We start from the raw sequence: 23,310 nt of genomic DNA, 5'->3' as shown, positions 1-23,310 counted from the left end.
AAAACAGGAGAGTATTTTGTAACAGAGATGTCAGGTACTTAAGTAAATTACCTTTAATTATGAAAAACACAAAGCCTCATAACAGAATTAGTGATCAAAATAGAGTATTTAAAAAAATAGTATTTTTTTATTAGCAGTGGTTAAGAAATAAAAATTTAAAGACAGAGTTCTATCTTCACATTAAAAAATATTTCAGATCATGTAACTGAGACTGAAAGAGCCAATTTACTTCAAAATTTTATTCTTTAAGAGACTGTTGAGAACACATTTTTAATAGTTTTATTTTTATTAAAAGCATGATAAGCATTTTATTGATTTCAGTAAAAAAAAAAAATCAGTTTATGTGTGTATTACAACCGGTACTAGGAACTGGGAGATTAAAAAAAAAGAAAAGGATTTGATTTAAAATGTTCACTCATTCATTGAACAGATATTTATTAAGCAGTAAACATTACCAAACACTAATCTAGGTACTATGGTCATAGGTATGAATAAAATACACTAAAACAAAAGAAAGATAGAAAAAATTACTACCTTTACATTTGAAAGAAATACTTAAACAACACATCCAGAAAAATTATGAAAGAATAATGACCAAAAACATTTCCTTACATCAGCAAATGTCAAAGAAACAATCATTTAAACCCCAGATGATGAGTCAGCGATAGCTAAATTGTTTCCAATCTGGAAAATGATTTACCAAAAACAAAACAAAAATAAAAATAGAAACAATCACACACTACAAATAACTAAGAAAACAGCTAAGGCAATAATTGAACAGAATAGTCAAAGAATGGCAGCCACTTAAAACCATGCACTGGGGCTTCCCTGGGGGCACAGTGGTTAAGAATCCGCCTGCCAATGCAGGGGACATGGGTTTGAGCCCTGGTCTGGGAAGATCCCACATGCTGTGGAGCAACTAAGCTCGTGCGCCACAACTACTGAGCCTGCGCTCTAGAGCCCATGAGCCACAACTACTGAGCCCACGTGCTGCAACTACTGAGCCCGTGTGCCACAACTACTGAGCCTGCACCCTAGAGCCCGTGAGCCACAACTACTGAGCCCACGTGCCACAACTACTAAAGCTCACGCGCCTAGAGCTCCTGCTCTGCAACAAGAGAAGCCACTGCAATGAGAAGCCCACGCTCCGCAACAAAGAGTAGCCCCCGCTCACCACAACTAGAGAAAGCCCATAGACAGCAACGAAGACCCAATGCGGCCAAAAATAAATAAATAAAATAAATACATTTATTAAGAAAATAAAAATAAAACCATGTACCAATAAGCAATCCCAGATGTATCTATATATCTATCAGTTCCAAACAGATAAGATTCCAGGGATAGAATAAAATGAAAGTTAAGGTAAGAGAAAAATATGACAGTCATCCGAATGTTCCCACAAGGCCTATGTCTTTGTGGGTTCCCCTGGGTACTTGTTAGACCCCTACTGTGTGTTCAGGAATTCTCCTTCTTCTGTTTAATCAGAGTAACCAGGTTCTGGCAAACTGAGTCATATAAACTAAATTCAAGAGACCTAAATAAACCAGACTGATTGTGTCACTTTATTTGTTAATACATTTACGGAGGACAAAATCCTCATAGACATTCAAGACACCCTTCCCCAGAAAAAAAGGCACTTGGATGAATTTAGGGAAGTCTCATTTAGAATGTGGGAGAACTAAAAGAATTATCCTGTGGAATGCTGTTCATTCAACACATGTCTATTGAGCATTTACTATGTGTCCAGCACTGTACTAAATGCTGTGGAGCCAGATTTTAATAAAATCTTTCAATCCTTCAAAGAGCTCACAAGCTAATGGGGCAACACTGAGGAATAACTGTAACACAATCTGTGGTATGTAGGAGGTACTAGGGAAACACAGAGGAAAAAGTTATTACCTTAGCCTTGGGAGTATGAGTAACGGTTTCCGGGAGATGATACTTTAGTTGAATTTAAAGGAGGAGACAGTGGAAAAACTTCATCCCAGCCACAGCAACAAACACTTACAAGGACATGGCGTAGTTAGGAAACAGCATATGTTGCTATCACTGATGTGTGAGGTCATCTGACGGATGATGACATTGGAAATGAAGGCGGGGACCGTTGTTTCAGTCGTGAGTAGACATGGAAGAGAACAATGAGATCAAACTTGTGTTTTAGAAAGATCCTTCTGGCAATGTTGTGGAGGACAGGGGAGCTATGGGAAGTAAGGAGGGAAGTTCAGAGGGTATTCCAATAGCCCAGGCAAAAATTTTAAGGCAGTGGAAGTTAAAATCCACGGATTTTACAGCTTTCTCTGAGCATGATTGAGGTTTCAGCTAAAGGAAACTTTTCCCCCCACTAGGACAGTGTTGGATACACACCAACAAATATATCTGCACTGATTCTTTTTGGAAAATCCATCCAAACAAATAAGCAAATGATTAACTCCATATGTTTATCTTTTATTAGACATTAGATTTCTGTCTCTCCATGGAGCTCAGGAAATAACCTAAATCACTGACAAGATTTTAAGAGAGAGTAGGCCGTAATAATACTACTACCTATTATGTATTTAAGTCTAACAGTCACCTTACTGGATAGGTCGGAAACAGACCTTTTGTTACACCAGCATTCCTCAGGAGTCTGGGAGTCACAGACATTACTCCAGGGCTGGGGGTGGAGTAGGGGGTGTGGGATGTGTTGGGGAGGAGTGAGGCATTTGAGCCAAGGTGGTTAACAGCTATGGAGGAGAAAATAGGATTTCTCATACAGCTAAGGACTGGGTTTGAGCTATATACCCTGACGGATATGGGGATTTTTTTACTAAGACCCAATACGATTTGGAATCCCCAATTACATAAAAAAGATAATTTATCTGTAAGTACTTTTATATACATCAATAAGTTAGAATACTGCTGATTCTAATTAAGCAACCCAGGTACTGCAAAACTGATGTCACAGCTGAAGGACACATTTCAGATTTGGAACACCAGCACTCCTTTGTTTGTTTGTTTAAGAATGTTCAATCAACAATCAATAAGCAGGGCTTCCCTGGTGGCACAGTGGTTAAGAATCCGCCTGCCAATGCAGGGGACATGGGTTCGAGCCCTGCCCCAGGATGATCCCACATGCCGCGGAGCAACTAAGCTCGTGCGCCACAACTACTGAGCCTGCGCTCTAGAGCCCGTGAGCCACAACTACTGAGCCCATGAGCCACAACTACTGAGCCCGCGTGCCACAACTACTGAGCCCGCGTGCCTAGAGCCTGTGCTCCACAAGAGAAGCCACTGCAGTGAGAAGCCCGTGCATCGCAACAAAGAGCAGCCGCCACTCACAACTAGAGAAAGCCCACGTGCAGCAACAAAGACCAAATGCAGCCAAAAATAAATAAATAAATTTATATTAAAAAAACAAAACCAACAATCAATAAGCAGCTTCAGTTTTAGATTCTAAACTACATGTGCTCTTGAGGTTACTGAGCTAGCTATATAGAAAGCTACATAGGAACTCATCTACTGCTATCTCTTTTCAGTGTTCATCAATTTAAAAGGTAAATTTGTTTCTATTGCTTCTAAAATTACAAGTGACTTATTTTTGTAATAAAAACCTTTATCTTAAACTAAAATTGTGTACTGTTTAAATTTTTAAAGTAAATTCTAGAAACAGAGTGTGATTTCTTTAAATGTCAGAAGCTGGCAAAGGAACAGATAGGAAGCCTTGTTTAATCTGTTAATAAGATCAAGTAAATGGATGTAATAAGTGAACAACTTCTAACCAAATAGCCACATACTTGATATAAGTGGGGAAGCTTTCTCCTTTCAGAGGAGACTATTATTATCAGAAAAGAAACACTGTGGAAATTCCTGCCACTGCTGTATAGTAGGTGGGGTAGCTATAATTTTTCCTTCTTCCAAGCTTTACCAAGCTTACGGACTCCTTACATGTACAAAGGACTAAGAGACACCAGCTTTTCAAAACCAAGAAGTCCACTGTAATGTGTTAATTAAATCTAGGCTGGAGTAAAAGAAAGGTTGGAGAAATTTTAACATCTCTAAGTATAGCGGTTTGGAGCTTTTAAAAGTCTTGGAAACCAGCAGAGACTGAGATAAATTGGAGCCAATTAGCCAAGAAAATGAAATAACGAAACTAACAGTGATTAAAAAAAAATAGTGAGGAAGATACATACAGAAGTTAGTGTTTTTAAATTTTTATTCTAAGTTTTTATCCTTAAAGCAGTGTTTTTTAGACACAACAGCCTTTTCCAGAACTAATATGTTGTAATACTTCCTTTATTACCTTGAAGTGAAATTTATAGATAACTTACCTACTCACGTAATTTAAAAAATTATGATAAGGGGCTTCCCTGGTGGCTCAGTGGTTGAGAGTCCGCTTGCCGATGCAGGGGACACGGGTTCGTGCCCCGGTCCGGGAAGATCCCACATGCCGCGGAGCAGCTAGGCCCGTGAACCATGGCCGCTGAGCCTGCGTGAACAGAGCCTGTGCTCCGCAACGGGAGAGGCCACAACAGTGAGAGGCCCACGTACCGTAAAAAAAAAAAAAAAAAAAAATTATGATAGGGCCCTAATTATAATATAAAGGAGAAATAAAAGGAAGAATGTTAACAGCAAAAGAATCTGTATTTTGATATGTAAATACTTGGGCACAACTCCACTAAGGCATAACAGAGGAGTCTGACTCAGGCAAGGGGCAGCCTGGCAGGTGAGTTACATTGGTGACTTGATACCAGGAACAGTGTTATCAATTGGCAGAGTTCCAAACACAACATAGTACAACATTCCCTCTATAAGACAGTAGTCGTAGCCCCAGAAGATCAGTGTGTATTAAACTGTACACCTCCCTGGCCCCAAATACAGATATTTCATGTTTTTAAAGAAACCAGGGCACAAGGAAGGTAAAGAAAAGGGTTGTAGAAAAAAGACTGAACTAAAAGGACAGCTGACTTCAAGTCCTGAATTTTCCCCTCTGTAGTGGATACTGGCCCTTTGGGTGCCCAGCATTTGAGTCTCCTTCCTTGATTTGGGGGTCCCCCCGCAATGTGAGGCTTGCTGGGAGACATGACTCTGCCTCCTAGTGTAAGGTACCAGATATTCCCTCTCCCTGTCCCTGGCAGAACAATTAATTGGACACTCTTGCCTGGGACTTAGAAGGGACTAGACAAAACCTTGGAGTAGTTATAGATTATCGGCAGCTGCAGCCGTGTTGCCGAGAGTCCAAGTGGGCAGTAGTAGCTGAGGGAGCTGCTGCCCCCTGCCTTAACTTTCCGAGCTTGGTTCTCCCTTGGCTCCCCAAGATCCTGCAAGAAATTATTCTTTTGGCTTCTGCTGTCCAGAGTCAATTTGTTGATCACAGCCAAGAGCCCCGACAGGTGCCATTTTCACTGGGCCTCAGTTTCCTCACATGCACAGTGATTAGAATCCCTGACTTATTAAGGCTCTTTCCAGGCTTGATGGCTACTAGTCAGTGAATCTCTGAAGGCCGCAGATGTGGGTAAATCCTTTATATGTAGCTTGAGCTTCAGAATTTCCAAAGGGCTTTCAAGTCTGTCATCTCATTTGGCTTGGAGGGACAGGGTGTACTCTAACACGTGGTGAGCAAAGTGTTTACCCCAGTGCCTGGAGATTACAAAGCACTTAATAAATTATAGTTATCATTACTGACACAGATGTAATTTAATTGAAAAAATAAAGCTGCTTTTAGTATATTTGGTATGATCTCATTTCAGTAGGGATTTGTTTTGCACACCAGTGAATCCTCTCTGAATATAGTAGGTACTCAATAAAGATCTGTTGAAACAATGAATTTCTATAAAATAAAATTGTGGTATTTGCTAGGATGTGCATAGAAAGATTCTGGAAGAACCTGGAGGGGTGGTTTATTAGTTTGCTAGGGCTGCCATAACAAGATACCACAGACTGGATGTTAAAGAATAGAAATTTATTTTCTCATAGTTCTGGAGATGAGATATCTGATGTCAGCAGGTGTGGTTCCTTCTGAGGCCTCACTCCTTGGCTTGCAGATGGGCTGCCTTCTTGCTGTGTATTCACATGGTCTTTCCTCTGTGCATGCACTCATATGTCTGATGTCTCTTTGTGTGTCCAAATTTCTTCTTCTTGTAAGGGTACTTGGTCAGGTTGGATTAGGGCCCATCTTAACAGCCTCATTTTAACTTCATCATCTCTTAAAAGGCCCTGTCTCCAAATACAGTCACATTCTGAGGTACTTGGGGCTAAGGTTTCAACATGAATTTCTGGGGGACACAATTCAGTCCATAACTGGTGGCAATATGGAAGATTTACTTTTCTTAAATAATATTTTCTACAATGTTTCTGTAATGTTTAAATATTTTACAAAGAGCCTAATTATTTTATAATTTGGAAAAACAATAATTTTAGAACAAAAAAACACTTTGTGTTTATAGTTAAAATATAGTTAGATTTTAGGCTTAGATCATTACAAACAGAGTCTTCATTTACATGAATGTCTCCTGGGGCATTTGAAAGTTGAGGGATGAAGGACTTTCTTAAAATTAATTAATTAATATTAATGTTTGGCTGCATTGTGTCTTCATTGCTGCACGCGGGCTTTCTCTAGTTGCGGCGAGCGGGGGCTACTCTTCGTTGCAGTGAGTGGGCCTCTCATTGCGGGTGGCTTTTCTTGTTGCGGAGCAAGGGCTCTAGGCACATGGGCTTCAGTAGTTGCGGCACGCGGGCTCAGTAGTTGTGGCTCTCGGGCTCTAGAGCACAGGCTCAGTAGTTGTGGCACATGGGCTTGGCTGCTCTGTGGCATGTGGGATCTTCCTGGACCAGGGATTGAACCTGTGTCCCCTGCACTGGCAGGTGGATTCTTAACCACTGCGCCACCAGGGAAGTCCCTGAAGGACAATTCTTTATTGCAGGGCTGACCTGGGCAGTGCAGGATGTACAGCATCTCCTCTCCATAACTATTGCCAGGAGCTCCCTTCCTTCATCACTCTGGCAACCAAGAAAGTGCTCCACCCATCCCCCAATTTCCAAAAACTTCATTGATCATCACCACTATAAAGTATAATTTTATACTAGTATTTGAAAATGTTTAGAAGTGCTTTCTTCTTTCTCTCTGTCTCTTTTTCTTTTAAAATAACATAGGGAGAAATCATGCTAATGACCTCTAGCTATGTCAGTGGGAAGCTTGGCTGTGTCTGAGTCATGGCGGAGTATCATGATAACTAAAGTTGCCCAAAGACAGTTGAACCTCTTGCTGCAGTTTATGTAAATTGCAGGCATGATGCTCAGGAGAAAATATAATAATAGCTAATGTGTCATGAGCACTGAATATGTGCCAGGCACTGTCCTAACTGCTTTACTTGTACAAATTCATTTATTCTTTACAATAATCCTATGACAGGCACTAATATTTGATAGATGAAGAAACAGGCACAGTAAGGGGCAGTGACTTGCAAATGATGGAGCTGTGCTTCAAAGCAGACAATCTGGCTTCAGGGCTGCCATGCTTAGCCACCATAGGGTACTAGCTCTCCTTTATCGAGTGCCTACCAGGTGCTCAAAACCTACTAAGCACTGTACTTTCATACATTATGGCATGTGATACTTACAGAAGCAATCAACCTCCATTTTACAGACTTGGAAACTAAGAGGCTCAAATCTCTTTTGGAAAGTAGACAGCTTATATGCATACAGTTTATTAACATGTACAAAATAACGGCAAACTTATCCAAAGTTATTGCCACAATCAAATCAATATTGAGAAACAAAGAAATTATATGAATATATATTCTCTTTCAAATCTATTTAATTTAGCAGTCACTTCTCATTGAATTTTCTGAGGCTCTTATTATTGGATATTGTATATTGTGTAGAAGTGATTTATATGTATGGTATTGGTTTCCCCTAGGAGTGAGTGCAAAATAACTCAATTGGGCTAATAGTAGTCCCAATTTTATGAACTGATTGATAGAAGCAATACTGTAACAAATTCAATAGACTTTATTTTTATTTGTTTTATTTTATTTTGTTAAGAGAAGGCAGTCCCAGAGATTTTTAAGGAAGCCAGTTTACTCATGCTACGAAGAATGTACCCACATTTTGGGGCACCACTCCAATTACAGTTGGTGTGATTGTTAGTATCAGCTGAAGTAAAACCTTACAAAGGCTGTCAGAAAATGCACTAAAGGCAAATAGGAATGGCTTTTTTGATATACTTGGAAAAAATTATATACTTAATAAACTTTTCCTGATTTGTTGTATTCCCCCTTACCAGATAGTAGTCTGGGGATCTTTTTCTGATCTACTGTTTTGAATTAAGTGTATTTGCCTTTTTTCCAGATTTTGATTTTCAGGATAAAGTACACATTGCTCTTTTTCTTAAAAGCTAATACTTCTCCAAATATTTTACTTTTCTTATTCTAAAACAGCACAATGACATAAAAGAAAGTTCTGAAAAAGAAAAAAAAACCTCTAATCCTACTACAATACATTACCATATCTGAGAATAGTCTTCTAGTTTTTATCTGCAAAAACATTTTTTACATAATTTGTACACATATGTATGTAACATTTTACAGTGACTTTCACTTTAAAAATACCATAATTATTTTCTGTTTCTATAGTTCTCACAATGATAATCCGTAATGGGTATGCAACATTTCTCTGAGTGGATGTATCAAAATTTGCTTAGCAATTCTTTTATTGCTGGTCATTTAGGTTGTTTCTCATTATTCTCTACAGAGGCAATAAGTTTCTTTGTGCTGAAGGTTCTCATCACCTGTTTAATTATTTTCTTAGATCAAATTCCTAGACGTGGAGTATTGTTGATTTGATTCATACTCTGCTATAACACACCAGAAGCTATACTGATCTTCAGCATGCTTGTCTGCCTCTCTGCTCATTCTTTCCATTAACTAAACAACATCTGTCAATGGCCACTTGCTCTGTTTGACTTTCTCAAGTTGTCCCTTGGTTACTTCCTTGGCGATAGCAGTATCCTGTGATGAGGTCAGAAGTCTCATGTTTACCAAAGAGGTGGGGCTTGTGAGCAGCTGAGTGAACATGGATCACAACCCTGACCCCAGTGCTGCTGCTACCTTCATGAAAGCAGCCCTTTATTCCAGCACACAAACAGAAATAAAAATGGTCTCTGAGCTGACAAATGGGGTCCCAATGAATACTATGCCAGATTCTAGACATCATACAAACCTCATACAGGCCTATAAGATTAAAGTACAGACTAACAATATGTTATTTGGCATCCTGAATAGCAAAACAACGTGATTTCAAATGAAAATAGTTTAATTGGCTCCCACCTGGGATTTAAATGTCTAAATGCAATAAATGAGTTTCGGTTCATAATCAACTCCGTGGCAGTAATTTCTAGCACAGCTGATAGATTAAAAATTTATGGTTAGCTTTTTAACAAGTAATGACTTCATCATTGAAGGTTTTCAAAGTACTATTTGATGTTTCACTGTAGTTTATCATCACAAATTAGAATCTTGGGCTATGTTAGGATCTGATATTTGAAGAAATGTGTTTTGCAATGTCTCCAAATAAGAAAAAGAAAGATTTTATTTTCAGGTTATTTACATTATATCCTCATTCCAGTTCAGCTTTACTTTATTGGCAAGGACTGTCAGTACTATTATTGTCAAATCCCTCATATTAGTATTACAGGGACTTGACAAATTACTTATCCTTTATGTTAAAAATTCTTTATAAAACCTTATACTAATTTTATAAATAACAAAGCAATATTACATTATGGTGATTCTGCAATTCATAAGGAAATAGGCTTAAATATTAGCTGGAATGAGCTGTAGAGGAAAACTTACCTAGTTGTATATTTGTTGACTAAAAAAGAGGGTTGTGACATATTTGATAGGTTAACAAAGTAAGTTGTTGAGTATGTGTGTGTGAGAGAGATTGATGTTTGAAACAGTTTAGGCACAGTACTGTCTGACAAAGTAGAAATGCTTTGTGCATGTAAAGTTATAATTTTATATCATTTCTGATTGCAGGCTGTATGCTTTGGGTTCTGGGTGTTTATTTTTAGGCCTCAGGAATTTGGAGAGTAAATGGTGCTTTTTTCTGTGAACAGGTTTCCTTATGATTGGTTATTTTGATTTAGAAAAATTCTCAGCCTAGAATTTTAAAAAAGGGAGTGCACCCTACGTTTTTGAGGTTTTTTTTTTTTTTTTGACATACCCCAGAAACCTCTCCCCATCCTCCCAATCTTATAAATGACTCAGTCTGTTTGGCATAGATAGCTTTAAGGATAATCATTGGCTTCCTGTTCTTGTGAGCACAATACATATCAGGATGCACCAGCACCACCCAGTGGCCTTGAACTAATTCAACAGTTCCTTGGAAATAAATCAGATCCAGAAGTTCAGGGCCTCTCTCTCAATTGTGAATTGTATACACATGCATGAAAGCATCAGGATTCAACTTCCCACAGAACTGAATCTGTTGTAAGTAGTTCTGATTATACTTTGTTAACCTTCTTTATGAAAGATCAGGCTATTTATAGGGCAAGAAAATGGAGTTTGGAATGTTAAGGACCCTTGGCTCTTTTTGGCAAATCTGTAGCAATACATATACTTGTCAGTAGTGAACTAACATCCTGTTTTTGAAGGTTAAGTAGGAATTTATAAAATCTAAAGGAACGTTATTGCAATGAGTGACACAAATTATTCTAAGAGGCGTGTAGAGAGCCTAAGGAGTCCACGCAGAATTTAGTTTCTGTATATGCTAAACACACCTTTCTATACTACTTCCTGGATGATAAAGATTCTCTCCTCCCAGTAGGGCATGGAATTTCCCTTTTTCTAGATGTATAGCAAACAAATTTTTTGTTCCTTGTAGTTGCTGATTATTATACACATTATAGAAATAATACTTGCTGACTGGAGAAGATTGGGAAAATGCAGAAAAGTAGAAATTAACAGCAAGGGGAAAATATAGTTCATAGTCCCTTCACTAAACACAATCACTGCTACCATATTATTTCGTACACATCTACCCTTAGCACCAACTCTGGAGGTAGATTTGCCTTGCTTTAAATCTCACCTGGGCCATTTAGTAGCTGTGATTTGGACAAGTTACTTAGTCTCCTTGGTGCCCTGGTTTCCTCATCTCTAGGGTGGGGATAATGAATAGTTTGGCTGCATAGGTCTGTTATGAGGATTAAGCAACTAATACCAGTGAAACTTTCAGAATAGTGCCTGTATATCGTAAACACCATGTTAGCTGTTACTTTCCCATTCCTCTATTTCCTCCAACTCCTTCTTACTGTTATTAGATTTTTTTCTTTTGTAGTTTCTGTCTTTAATAGCTAAAACTGTACAAATAAAATTTTATACCATTAAAAATTATATTGTAGTATTATTCATTCATAAGTGTGATTTTTAATGACTGGGAAATACTATTGCCTTAGTGTTACTATTTAGCCTAGTACAATGAAGACAGAATATGTATATGTGGATTTTTATTAACATGCAAAATTAAAAGGAAAAAAATTTAAAAGGCAAACATAAAGGTTTGTTTTCTCTTCTAAAAATAAAAGTATATAACATGATGTAATTTTAAAATTTTATTTTTGGCTGTGTTGGGTCTTCATTGCTGCATGTGGGCTTTCTCTAGTTGCAGTGAGCGGGGGCCACTCTTCGTTGCAGTGCATGGGCTTCTCATTGTGGTGGCTTCTCTTGTTGCAGAGCACGTGCTCTAGGTGCCTGGGCTTCAGTAGTTGCAGCACGTGGGCTCAAGAGCACAGGCTCAGTAGTTGTGGCACATGGGCTTAGCTGCTCTGCGGCATGTGGGATCTTCCCGGACCAGGGCTCGAACCCATGTCCCCTGCACTGGCAGGCGGATTCTTAACCGCTGCGCCACCAGGGAAGCTCCTAACATGATGTATTTTGGAATCCTAAATTTCGGATTTCATTTTCGCTAGTAAATAGTTATTTTTTCCCTCATCAAACACCACATATGCATCTATATACAGGGTGTGGTAAGTGCTGGGGATATAATGATGAATAATGTACTTTCCTGAATAAATTTGAAGTTTGAGGTACTCAAAGTGATGAAGAGGAAACAATGGGAAGGGCAACTACCTCTGCCTGAGAAAGTTGAAATTTGAGCTCGTGTTGATAGATAAATAGGAATTTGCTGGGAAGGAAGGATATGGAATAAAAGTATTCGAGACAGAAGAGTCAGAGTGAATAACTTTAGGAGTTGTGGATTGTCCACAAAGCATTGGAGTAGTGTCCATAAAGATGTGTGTGTGTGTGTGTGTGTGTGTTGAAGGAGGCAGGATGGGAAATCATACTGACAGTGCTGCTCGGGCCTGGAAATGAAACTCAAGTTTATCGTTTACCCAGCAGAAGTAAGTAGTAATGAGTAGAACAAGAAAAAGTGCTGCTGCAGAAGGCAGGCAGAAGGATTGTAAAAGTAGATGGTTCCTCGTGTCCAGTGATGGAGGACAGGTGAGAGGACTGAAAACCAGACAAGTGAGAGGACAAGTGTATGACTGAAAATCATACAACCAGGGCAGTCGTGTGATTTAGCGGCCACCAGTGACCTTAGCAAAAAGCAGTTTGATGTTCAGGAGTGAATGGGGAGAAAGCAATTTGAGACAGTGACTGCGGACTCTTCTTCCAGTAGGTTTGTTGGGAAAAGGCAGTAAATGAGAGCAAAAGCAAGAAAAGCAACTATGGGGCGTGAAGTATCTTCATGATGGGAGATTGGAGAATTTCTGTAGAGCAAGAAGTTTGATTGGTAGTTTAAGATGGCATATGATATTTACTTCACCTACTGGTCTGAAATTAAGAATCTCTAAAATACAAATCAAAACTCACACTGGTCAGAATGGCCATCATTAAAATGTCTACAAATAACAAATGCTGGACAGGGTGTGGAGAAAAGGGAACCCTCCTACAGGGGGAATGTAAATTAGTGCAGCCACTATGGAAAACAGATGAAGGTTCCTCAAAAAACTAAAAATAGAGTTGCCATATGATCCAACAATCCCACTCCTGGGCATGTATCTGGACAAAACTATAATTCAAAAAGATACATGCACCCCTATGTTCACAGCAGCACTATTTACAATAGCCAAGACATGGAAACAACCTACATGTCCATTGACAGATGAATGGATAAAGAAGATGTGGTGTATATATATATATATATATATATATATAAAATGGAATACTACTCAGCCATAATAAAAAAGAATGAAATAATGCCATTTGCAGCAACATGAATAGACCTAGAGATTAGCGTACTAAGTCAGTCAGAAAGAGAAAGACGAACACCATCTGATATCACTTACATGTGGAATCTAAAATATGATGATACAAATGAACTTATCTATGAAACAGAAACAGTCTCAAAGACATAAGAGAACAGACTTGTGGTTGCCAAGGGGGAGGGATTGGGAGTTTGGGATTAGCACATGCAAACTATTATATGTAGAATGGATAAACAACAAGGCCCTACCGTATAGCCCAGGGAACTCTATTCAATATGCTGTGATAAACTGTAAAGGAAAAGAATATAAAAAAATTAAAAAAAGAATGTCTTTCTATATTTATTTCTCTATGTCTTAGACTGGAACACAAAACTTTAGTCTGAAGATAGATGAAAAGCACATCTTGGACTTGGTTCAAGGCTTTTATTTTGGTGTACTACAAAAGCAGTTAATAAACAGTGCTAAGGATATAAATGAGGTAAGGATGCAGGTAGGTGAATTCAGCTGCCCACTTCTGCTTGTTTGTGTATCACAAAAATTTTGGTGGCCTCAATACCTCTAGCAACTGAAATGCCAGAAAAGCATAGTATTGTGGGCTTAAAAAACAACAACAAATAAAAAATCCCCACATATGTCAGTATCTAGAAGTAACTTACTCAAGGTGAAAATTCTGTTTTTAAGGAAGCCACATCATCTAAGCCTAATGTCTAGGTCCTGGGTCTTGAAACTCTGCTGTGTCTGCTCCGGGGCAGTCTTGCTTTACATTTATCTTCATCTAGGGTCTTTTCATAGCAACACTTGGCAGGCCTAGAACACACGAGGCAAGGTAAAAGACACAAGGCAAGGTTTCTTTCCTTCACTCTTGTGGTTCTAATACAGAGGTTCATGAAACACAGGTATAATGAGCATGCCATTAATTTTCCTCTGCAGTCCAGGAACTTCTGTGGTTTTTTAAAAGGCAATGTAAGCTTAAGAGATGTTTTCAACCCAACAGCTTCATTCAACTCAGCTAATTCTCTTGAGTTCCTTTTCTACGAACATCTACACAAAAACAACCTATTTTCAATGGTGGCAAAGGGTGTTACCTTCAGGAAATTGTCAGGGTGAGCCCAGATAAAATCTCCAGATTTGCTGCACTCATGAGATTTTTACTCAGGGTGACTTCCTTGAGATGTATTATTAAAGATGTGTATATTTCATATCTAATATGCAGGGCAGAGCAACATGAAGACTTCAGAGACTGCTTATAATATTCCATGTGGATTTGAGATTTTTGCTGCATTCATAAATATGGAAAAAAGTATCTACATAACAAGACAAATCAGTAAATCTCTGAAATAGTGTTTACATCTAGAGAGATACAATCACTTTTTTTAAAAACCATCTGTCAAATGTCACTTGATATCTTCAGCATGTTTTAGTAAATCCTGACATACTTTATGGTCTTCTGATTTCAAATTTGTTGCTTCAATTTCATAATGTCCTGTGAACCCTATGGAGGTTGTAAGATCACAGCAGCACATTTTCTTAATCTCTTGAAACACCTCTTTTATCAGATAAGATTTTCTCAGGGTATCAGTCTTTTGCAGTAGATGGTAGATATAAATTATGGCTATCAATGAGAGGCAATTATTTGGGTGCCTCTGAAGTCAGGCATGTTACATAAATTTGTGTTTCAGGCAAAAAAGTGATGAAAAATCCTTTCCTGATTTTATATGTTTAGGTCCTGGAGCATAAGTTTGAATCTCATTTTGTCTATGCTAGACTAAGAATATTGCTACAAGATAATACAGAAGTCAGTGGCTTCAATGTTTTATTCCTAAATAAATATGATGCAAAACTGCAGTTTAGGAATAATCTGGCACACTGTCAGGTAACACTACTAACTCAAAACTTGGATGAGCTAAGTAAGTACTTTAGCATGAAATGTATTTTCTGTATTTTTCACGGAACTGTGTCCTTACTTTTAATAAACACAAAACTGAAACAAACTTTAACAAATATGGTATGATATCACTTATATGTGGAATCTAAAAAAATGATACAAATGAACTTATTTACAAAACAGAAATAGACTCACAGACATAGAAAACAAACTTACAGTTACCAAAAGGGAAAGGAGGTGGGGATAAATTAGAAGTTTGGGATTAACATATACACATTACTATATATAAAATAAACAAAAAGGACCTACTATATACCACAGGGAACTATATTCAATATTTTGTAATAACCTATAATGGAAAAAAATCTGAAAAAAAAAAGTATAACTGAATCACTCTGCTGTATACCTGAAACATTATAAATCAATCATACCTCAATAAATAAACTAAAACAAACTTTAGTATTTTGTTTTAACTATCAGTATAAACATTTTTTTCAGCTTTACACTTATTAGCCTCTTAATTTCAATATATATATGTCTACATATCTATATATATCTGTGTGTCTATTTACAACTTTAGCCATTAGGTAATTTTTTGTAACTTGGGTCTGATTACAAGGTGAGGTCCTAATCACAAGACAATGTGATAAGAGCAGAAGGTAGGGCTAAGACCTTACAAAATAACATTTGATGCTTGAACCGCAAGAGTTTGAACTCTTAGGGTCCACTTATACTTGGATATTTTTTCAGTAGTAAATACTACAGTACTGTACGATCTGAGATGGGTTGAATCTGAGACTCGCAACTGCAGGTATGGAGGGCCAGCTATAAGTAATATGCGGATTTTTAACTGCATGGTGGGTGGGTACCCCTAACACCTGTGTTGTTCAAGGGTTAACTGTAGTCTGATTCTTGTTCATTTCTGCTAATAATGAGTTCAAAAATGCTTGATTTTGATCAGAAATTTGAAAATGATGACAACTAGAATTTCCAAGCATATCTTAAACCACATAAAAATTACCAGTGACAAAGATAGTAGGCTTATATTAAATAGTGTTAATTTTGAAGACATTTCAAACTTCCATGAAGGATAACCTTACAAGTGAAGTGTTCAATGTAGAAATCAGTACAAATTTTGGTTAGCTTGTTCAGAAACAAAATATTCTAAGAATGTTCTGAATATTATTTTCAATATTAAAGTGAAGATAATTTTTATAGTTGTTTGAGGTGCTGTAATATGTCTACTGATACTCCCAGCTGTTTTACCAAACTGGCTGTCTGTTCTAAAATCCAAGTGAGGCTTGGGTTTTCGGAATGTGCACGCTCCTGTGTTCTACAATATTTTAAAGATGAACAATCTACCCCACTAAGATTCTTGCTACAGTTTTTGTTAAACTCAGCATTATTTTCATAGAATCTTTCATCTTTAGCTTCATCAATCTTTTCCTCAGCTGGAGCTATATGACAAAGGTCCATATCCTGAATGGAGTCCAATAAATCTACAACATGGGGCTGTGGAGTGATTGATTTCAGATGTCTGAGCACATACTCTTCACACTGGCCAACTGCATCCAGAAGATTATTTATTTTACTGATCAGAGCCGAACTATTATCATGAAGGTGACACCAGGAGAGCAAAGCACTGAACAAAAATATAAGCAAGAGTTAAATAGAAAAAAAATTAAACAAAGGCTTTTAGAATTTTTGATGCTAAGGCTTACATGTTTCTTTTCCAGATAACACCATGCAAAAATTATTAATAACAGTAATGCAAGTCAAAATCAGGAAAGTAATGATGGTAAAACAGGATTAAAAATATAAGGACAGTATCTTTCAATAGGAATTAAACAATTGGACTTAATCATATAAACTGTTTATAATTCATAACCCCTCCTTCACAGCTCTACATCCACTCTTCCTGATTTTAGATTTTTTTCCCCTTATGACTGTGTAGCTTCTGTTGAAGAAGGATACAACTAACAGAAAGATCTGAAAAATTAGTTTCTCCTTTAAGGACATCAACCACCTTTTAAACTAGTGACTCTCAATCTTGGATGCACATTAGAATCACCTGGGAAACTTTTAAACTTATCAAGACTCAGGTCACACCTGAGACCAATTAAATCAGAATCTCTGGGGGTATTATTTTTTTAAAGCTTCCCAGCTGTAACAAGCTGCAACCAAGGTTGAAAACCACTGTTCTAACCATATAGCTACTTGCCATCAAAACCGAAGGTTAGGGGGGAAAAAAAAGTTTTGAGACAACTTCACCTTTCCAACTTTGTTACAGAGTAGACACTTTGCTGAGCTAACTAACAATTTTATTGAAGAAGGTTAGATTTCTTTTAGTCCTAATAATTATTTTTCTTTAATTTTTTAGTATAGACAGTTTTATTTTTTGACATTTCAGATCATTCACGTCATGAAATAATGGTTGTTATGAAAAGTAATGATGTTTTAAAAATGTGTAAGATTTAGCAGTAAGCTTTCTAAGCTTATAAAAGATTAACTTGATGTGACGATAAACATGTGATCATTTTCCTACTTTAGTATAGTATAAATGCTGATTCCCGATAGCTGAATTTTAGAAAACCTCAATGTAATGAATTTTTCCTTTGTTTTGACAACTTTTGTTTTATACCTTTTAAAAATCAATGATTCCTTGAAGCAGTTTGTTTTTCTCGATAGAGGGCAGTTGAAAAGGTATAAAGCATCAAAGAGGACAAGCCTGCCATGCTCCTAGCTCCATGTGCTCCAGGTGGTTCTGATACATGCCATTATTGCTATGGAATCTTGACAGGTGTTCAAAATTTAGGACTAAAGTAAATGGAATCATTTTTCTGTTACCAGCTATAATTTTCATCATGTACTCCTAGTCTAGTCGTCTATTTTATTGTGTTCTGCTACATGTGGAAGACTAAAAGCTTTATTCAAAACCTGAAGTTCTTTTTAATTACTTTGAGATACAGATTGGTGGTAGTTCAGGTAGCAAAAAATAGACACTTCCTATCATTTCTTTGCAGTAAAAGACAACACCTGGCTCACATATTAAAGTGGATGAACTTTTGACTTTTTGAAGGCGATTTTATTCTATGCTCTGCAGCACTCTTGTGGACTTAACAATAGGAAAAGCACTTCACTTTAAACGCTTTATTTTTACATACTACTTTAATAAAAATCCTCCAGTAGTACTGAAGTTAAAATAATTCAGCATTTAAGCTTTAAAAATTACCTCAATGTTCCTCTGAGTTGTCCATAGTTCATAATGACTTCTGCACCTTCCTTATAACCTTGATTGAAACCTTGTTGAAGAGTAACTGCTTTGCCAGCTTCTATTCCATCTCTATAGCCTTCCTAAAAATAAGAAAGTAATGAAGAATTACAGTTGTAACTAACACCAAGTAAACCACTGTAGGTTTTTCTAGAAAGTCATAGAACCAATTTTGAAGACTGATGAAACAGGCCTCTACTGGGTTATTTAACAACACGGTTCTAGAACATATGGCATAACCACACAACCAAAGTAGACTACGCTTCTCATAAAAGTTTATTATTGGTTTATCCCATTTTTGAAGTCTAGACTTATTGGGCACATTTTAAAAAAATTTTTATTTATTTTTGGCTGCGTTGAGTCTTCGTTGCTGCGCGCGGGCTTTCTCTAGTTGCGGTGCGCGGGCTTCTCTCGTTGCGGAGCACGGGCTCTAGGCTCGCGGGCTTCAGTAGTTGTGGCTCGCGGGCTTGGTTGCTCCGCAGCGTGTGGGATCTTCCCGGGACCAGGGACGGAACCCGTGTCCCCTGCGTTGACAGGCGGATTCTCAACCACTGCGTTGGGCACATTTTAAAATACTGACTCTATACAGTTTTACAAAACGCTGTGTTAGCAGTAGCTCCACAGAGAGGAAACATGGGGAATTACGTGTTTGATCCCCTTAGCAACTGGACTGGCGTGGGTGGGTGACGCAGGGCAGTAAGGTCTTGGAACGGAAGTAGGAAAAGAGGAAACTGGTTTAGCAAAAGGACCATGAGAGGTCTGGTTTGAGAAATTTTGCTTGATACCTAAATTCAAGTAAAATGCAAATCCTCTGTGGGCAGGGATTTTTTTGTCTGGCCCCAGCACTCAAAAGATGCTCGGTACTGACTGGCCTCGCCTCAGCCTTATGTAAAGCATTTCTGACACTGACAACATGGTTGTTATGCTAAACAAGTACTATTTTACTGAAGCATTAAACAAGCGCAGTTTTAGTGGCAACTTAATGGTTGTCAAGGATACTAGCTGGAATGGACCTCACCCTTCCGTCCTCCCCCTGAACTAGGCGCTGAAGGCTCCACCTGGAAACTGGGGGTGTGGTATAAAGCCGAGGCTCAACAGTGAGACAACTGCGAGATGGATAACTGACACCCGACAAATTAAAAAAACAAAACCCAACATGAATACTCCCTTACCTAGCCATCAGGATTCCACGTTAGCTTTGTCTTACTGCCCTTCGACAACATTCTTTTTTTTTTTTTTTTTTTTCCGGTACGCGGGCCTCTCACCGCTGTGGCCTCTCCCATTGCGGAGCACAGGCTCCGGACGCGCAGGCTCAGCGGCCATGGCTCACGGGCCCAGCCGCTCCACGGCATGTGGGATCTTCCCGGACCGGGGCACGAACCTGTGTCCCCTGCATCGGCAGGCGGACTCTCAACCACTGCGCCACCAGGGAAGCCCTCGACAACATTCTTAAGTGCACTTTTTCCAGCTGTCCTGATTACCACCACTCCTAACTTTAGGCTCCCGAGCTCTTCAATCAACCCATGTCAAGTGCGTACATGTCCTCTGACAGCCATAACTAGACACACACAGTCAGTGTATACGTTTCTCCCCCATCCCCTTCCCTCTGGTCCTCATCAAACTCAAATCTCTTCAAAGCCTAAGACAAAGTTTATTTTGTTCGCCGCCCCCCCAGTGTCCAACGCGCCCCGTGGGCGCTCTAGGAACGCGTCCTGTGGTGTCGCGCGCTTTCAAGTAACCCATTGGGAAACCCTAGCAGGACGCGGGCAGGACTGCATAATAAGGGGGTAGGGAGGGCAGCGCCGGGTCCGGCCCGGACCACTCGGCCCTCTCCTCTCGGGTCCCCGCCTCTTCACAACGTCGTGCGCCTCTCCTCACAACCCGGTACAGCAAGGGACGCCCACCCCCCCCCCCCACGCAGCTTTACTTTGACTCGTCTCTGCATGTGGCTCCGCCATTCCCGCTGCACCAGGACCGACTCGTCAGCTTCCTCGTCAAAAACGTCCCTCTCCTCTCCAGGACCCTGGACCAAAGCAGCAGCTCGTAACCACGACATCACTGAGGAAACCTCAGAAGCGCCGGCGCCGGAAATGCCGGCAATTTCTTCCGGTCCGCGGGGCGGGGCGGAGACTGAGGAGGGTGGGTTGCCTCGCGGGATGGCTGCGCGTGCGCGTTGAAGTGCGCGTGGGTGTGCGCGGTGTTTCGATTTTGGGAGGACGTCCCGGGAGGATTTTGAATCCCGGTAGGGTCTTGCCTCCCGCCCGAACCTTTTTGCTACCTGGTGTTGTGGCAGCTCCCTCACTTGACTCGAAGTGTGGGCGTGCACTTATTGTGGGCGAGGCAGATTCCTCCCAAGTGGGGCTTGTCCGGCCTTGACCTCTGCAGAAGGCGGTGCCTACCCTCAGTGAAACCCTGTCCCTTCCCACCAAGGGCTCTACAGGGGTCGGGTTTTGGAGACGGGCGCATTGGCAAAACCTTTGAAGGTAGTTCTTTTGAGGGATTCTGTCTTAAAATCCCCCTCAGGGCTTCTCTGGTGGTGCAGTGGTTAAGAATCCGCCTGCCAATGCAGGGGACACCGGCTCGAGACCTGGTCTGGGAAGATCCCACATGCCTCAGCGCAATTAAGCCCACGTGTCACAACTACTGAGCCTGCGCTCTAGAGCCCATGAGCCACAACTACTGAGCCTGCGCGCCGCAACTTCTGAAGCCTGTGTGCCCAAAGCCAGTGCTCCTCAACAAGAGAAGCCACCGTGATGAGAAGCCTACGCACAGCAACGAAGAGCCGCAACTAGAGAAAGCCCGCGTGCAGCAACAAAGACCCAACTCAGCCAAAAATAAATAAATTTATTTTAAAAATAAATAAAAATAAAATCCCCCTCAGTACATTTAAAGGTTTGGACAAACCAACTTTTTTTTTTTTCCTTCGGTACGCGGGCCTCTCACTGTTGTGGCCTCTCCCGTTGCGGAGCACAGGCTCCGGACGCGCAGGCTCAGCGGCCATGGCTCACAGGCCCAGCCGCTCCACGGCATGTGGGATCTTCCCGGACCGGGGCACGAACCTGTGTCCCCTGCATCGGCAGGCGGACCCTCAACCACTGCGCCACCAGGGAAGCCCCAGCCCAACTTTTTTAATTGTAGGAGTGTGGAATGAAGTACAATAAGATCAAAAAGTTAGATACTGTGGCCATTTTGAGATCAATAAATAGTGCATTTATAAAACGAATTGTATTTCTCATTGATTCACAGTATCTTGTGCTGACTCCAGTTCCTTCTCAAATAACAGAAAAGACTATTCGTGAGAACGGGGACTTGTTTATCTGTATGTGCTCAGCACCAGCACTGTTATAACCCATAGTAGATGTTGAAACCTGTTAGTGAATGAATGGACACCAGCAGTATTCCTGTTTTGCCCTTTGCGTGCTCACGTGGTAATGATGACTTATTTAGCTAACATATTTTCTTGAATAATTACCTTGTGCCCGGCACCATTATAGGTTTTTGGGATACATCAGTGAACAACACAGACAAAAGTCCCAGTTCTGGTGGACTTGACATTCATGTAGAGTTGACAGAGGATAAACAATAAACACTATATAAGTAAATTATACAGTTTTTTACAAGATAATAATGCTATGAAAAAAATTTTAAAGCAAGCAAAGTAAAGAGAGCTATATGAGTATGTGTGTGAGTGAGAGTGGTCGGGTGGTACAGGTTATAATTTTAAGTATCCAGAGAGAACTTTTTTGTATGTATATTTTTAATATATGAAAAAATATATGATATATTTGGTAGGTTCATGGAATATGTATAAAAACATTGTATACTTTGCCACAAAAAATACTTAATAAACTAAAAAGAATAAAGATTTTTACAGGTCATATTCTCTGATCATAATACAACAAAATTGGTAATGAATAATAAAAATGACCCCAATAATTTTAACTGTAATTTAAATATAATATTGGACATTATAAGCACCTTCCTAAATAGCATTTGGATCAAAAAGGAAATAAAAATTAAAACAACATATTCAACAAACAATTGAAATCAGATACTTCCTACCAAAATAACTTGGGAACAAATGAAAGCTACCCTATGAGGCAATTCTGTAGGCTTTGATGTCTTTATTATTAAAGAAGAAAGAAAAAAAAAGACAAAATTATTATACATCTTAATTAGAAGCAAAATGGTAGTAAGGGAAGCAATAAAGAAAACAATCGAAATTCATAAAATAGAAAAAACCCTCAAACCTCGTAAGTAAATCCAAAAGCTGGTTCTTTGGAAATACCAATAAAACAGACAATCCTTTTTTGACCCTGATTAAAGAAAAAGAGAACAAAATTATACAAGATAGAAATGAGAAAGAAGGTAACAATAGAGAAAAAATTCAAATATTATAAATCACTAACTAAAACTCAAGAGTAACACATTTGAAAACTTAGCTGATATGAGTAACTTCCTAATAAAATTGATCCAACAAGTAGAAAACCTGAAGAAACTAATTACCATAGAAAAATTGGAGATTAAATATCTACTATAAAAAATAGCATGGAGACTTGACAATTTCACAGTTAAATGCTTGAAATCCTTTTTAATCTTTAAAGAATGACAGATAATTAAATGTTATTTTTTACTCTTCTAGGACACAGAAAAAGATAGAGAGTCTCTAAATCATTTCATGAAACCAGCTTTACTGTTACCTGCTAAAGCTAATATGAAAAAACCCCAAAGTTCAAGTTAGCTTATGAATATGTATTCAAAAGAGAATCCAGTACCTTATCAAAGGAATAATTCAAGAGGTTTTATTTCATGAAAGCAAACTGTGCAATATTAGGAAATCTGTAAGTATATTTCATTGCATCAACAATTTGAAGGAGAAAATCCATATGTTGTACTAATAAAAGTGGAAAA

At 38.9% G+C, this 23,310-nt stretch overlaps 1 protein-coding gene across 5 annotated transcripts in view; it reads right to left on the bottom strand.

The window, feature by feature from the left end:
* YAE1 (YAE1 maturation factor of ABCE1) overlaps positions 1-20,532 on the bottom strand; it is a 43,929-nt gene extending 23,397 nt beyond the window's left edge. The window contains exons 1-5 of one of the 5 annotated variants that reach the window (XR_016394392.1): positions 20,327-20,532; positions 18,361-18,482; positions 13,900-16,770; positions 4,308-13,531; positions 1,900-2,066 (exon numbers count right to left, since the gene is read on the bottom strand). Coding sequence is in view for 1 of the 5 variants with exons in the window: in XM_022593038.2 (XP_022448746.2) it covers positions 16,341-16,770; positions 18,361-18,482; positions 20,327-20,455 (681 nt within the window). In the remaining 4 variants the exon portion in view is untranslated. Of the gene's footprint in view, positions 1-7; positions 2,067-4,307; positions 13,532-13,651; positions 16,771-18,360; positions 18,483-20,326 lie in introns of those variants that run through there. The other 4 variants (XR_016394393.1, XR_016394391.1, XR_016394394.1 and 1 more) reach the window with 4 other exon arrangements.
* Positions 20,533-23,310: the final 2,778 nt, after the last annotated feature.

Source organism: Delphinapterus leucas, chromosome 9 (genome assembly GCF_059928025.1).
Source record: "Delphinapterus leucas isolate spDelLeu-1000000601 "Yukka" chromosome 9, BTC_Dleu_Yukka2, whole genome shotgun sequence".
NCBI classification, from domain to species: domain Eukaryota; kingdom Metazoa; phylum Chordata; class Mammalia; order Artiodactyla; family Monodontidae; genus Delphinapterus; species Delphinapterus leucas.
The sequence above is the reverse complement of the archived record's forward strand: the minus strand, read 5'-3'. Positions and strand labels throughout refer to the sequence as shown.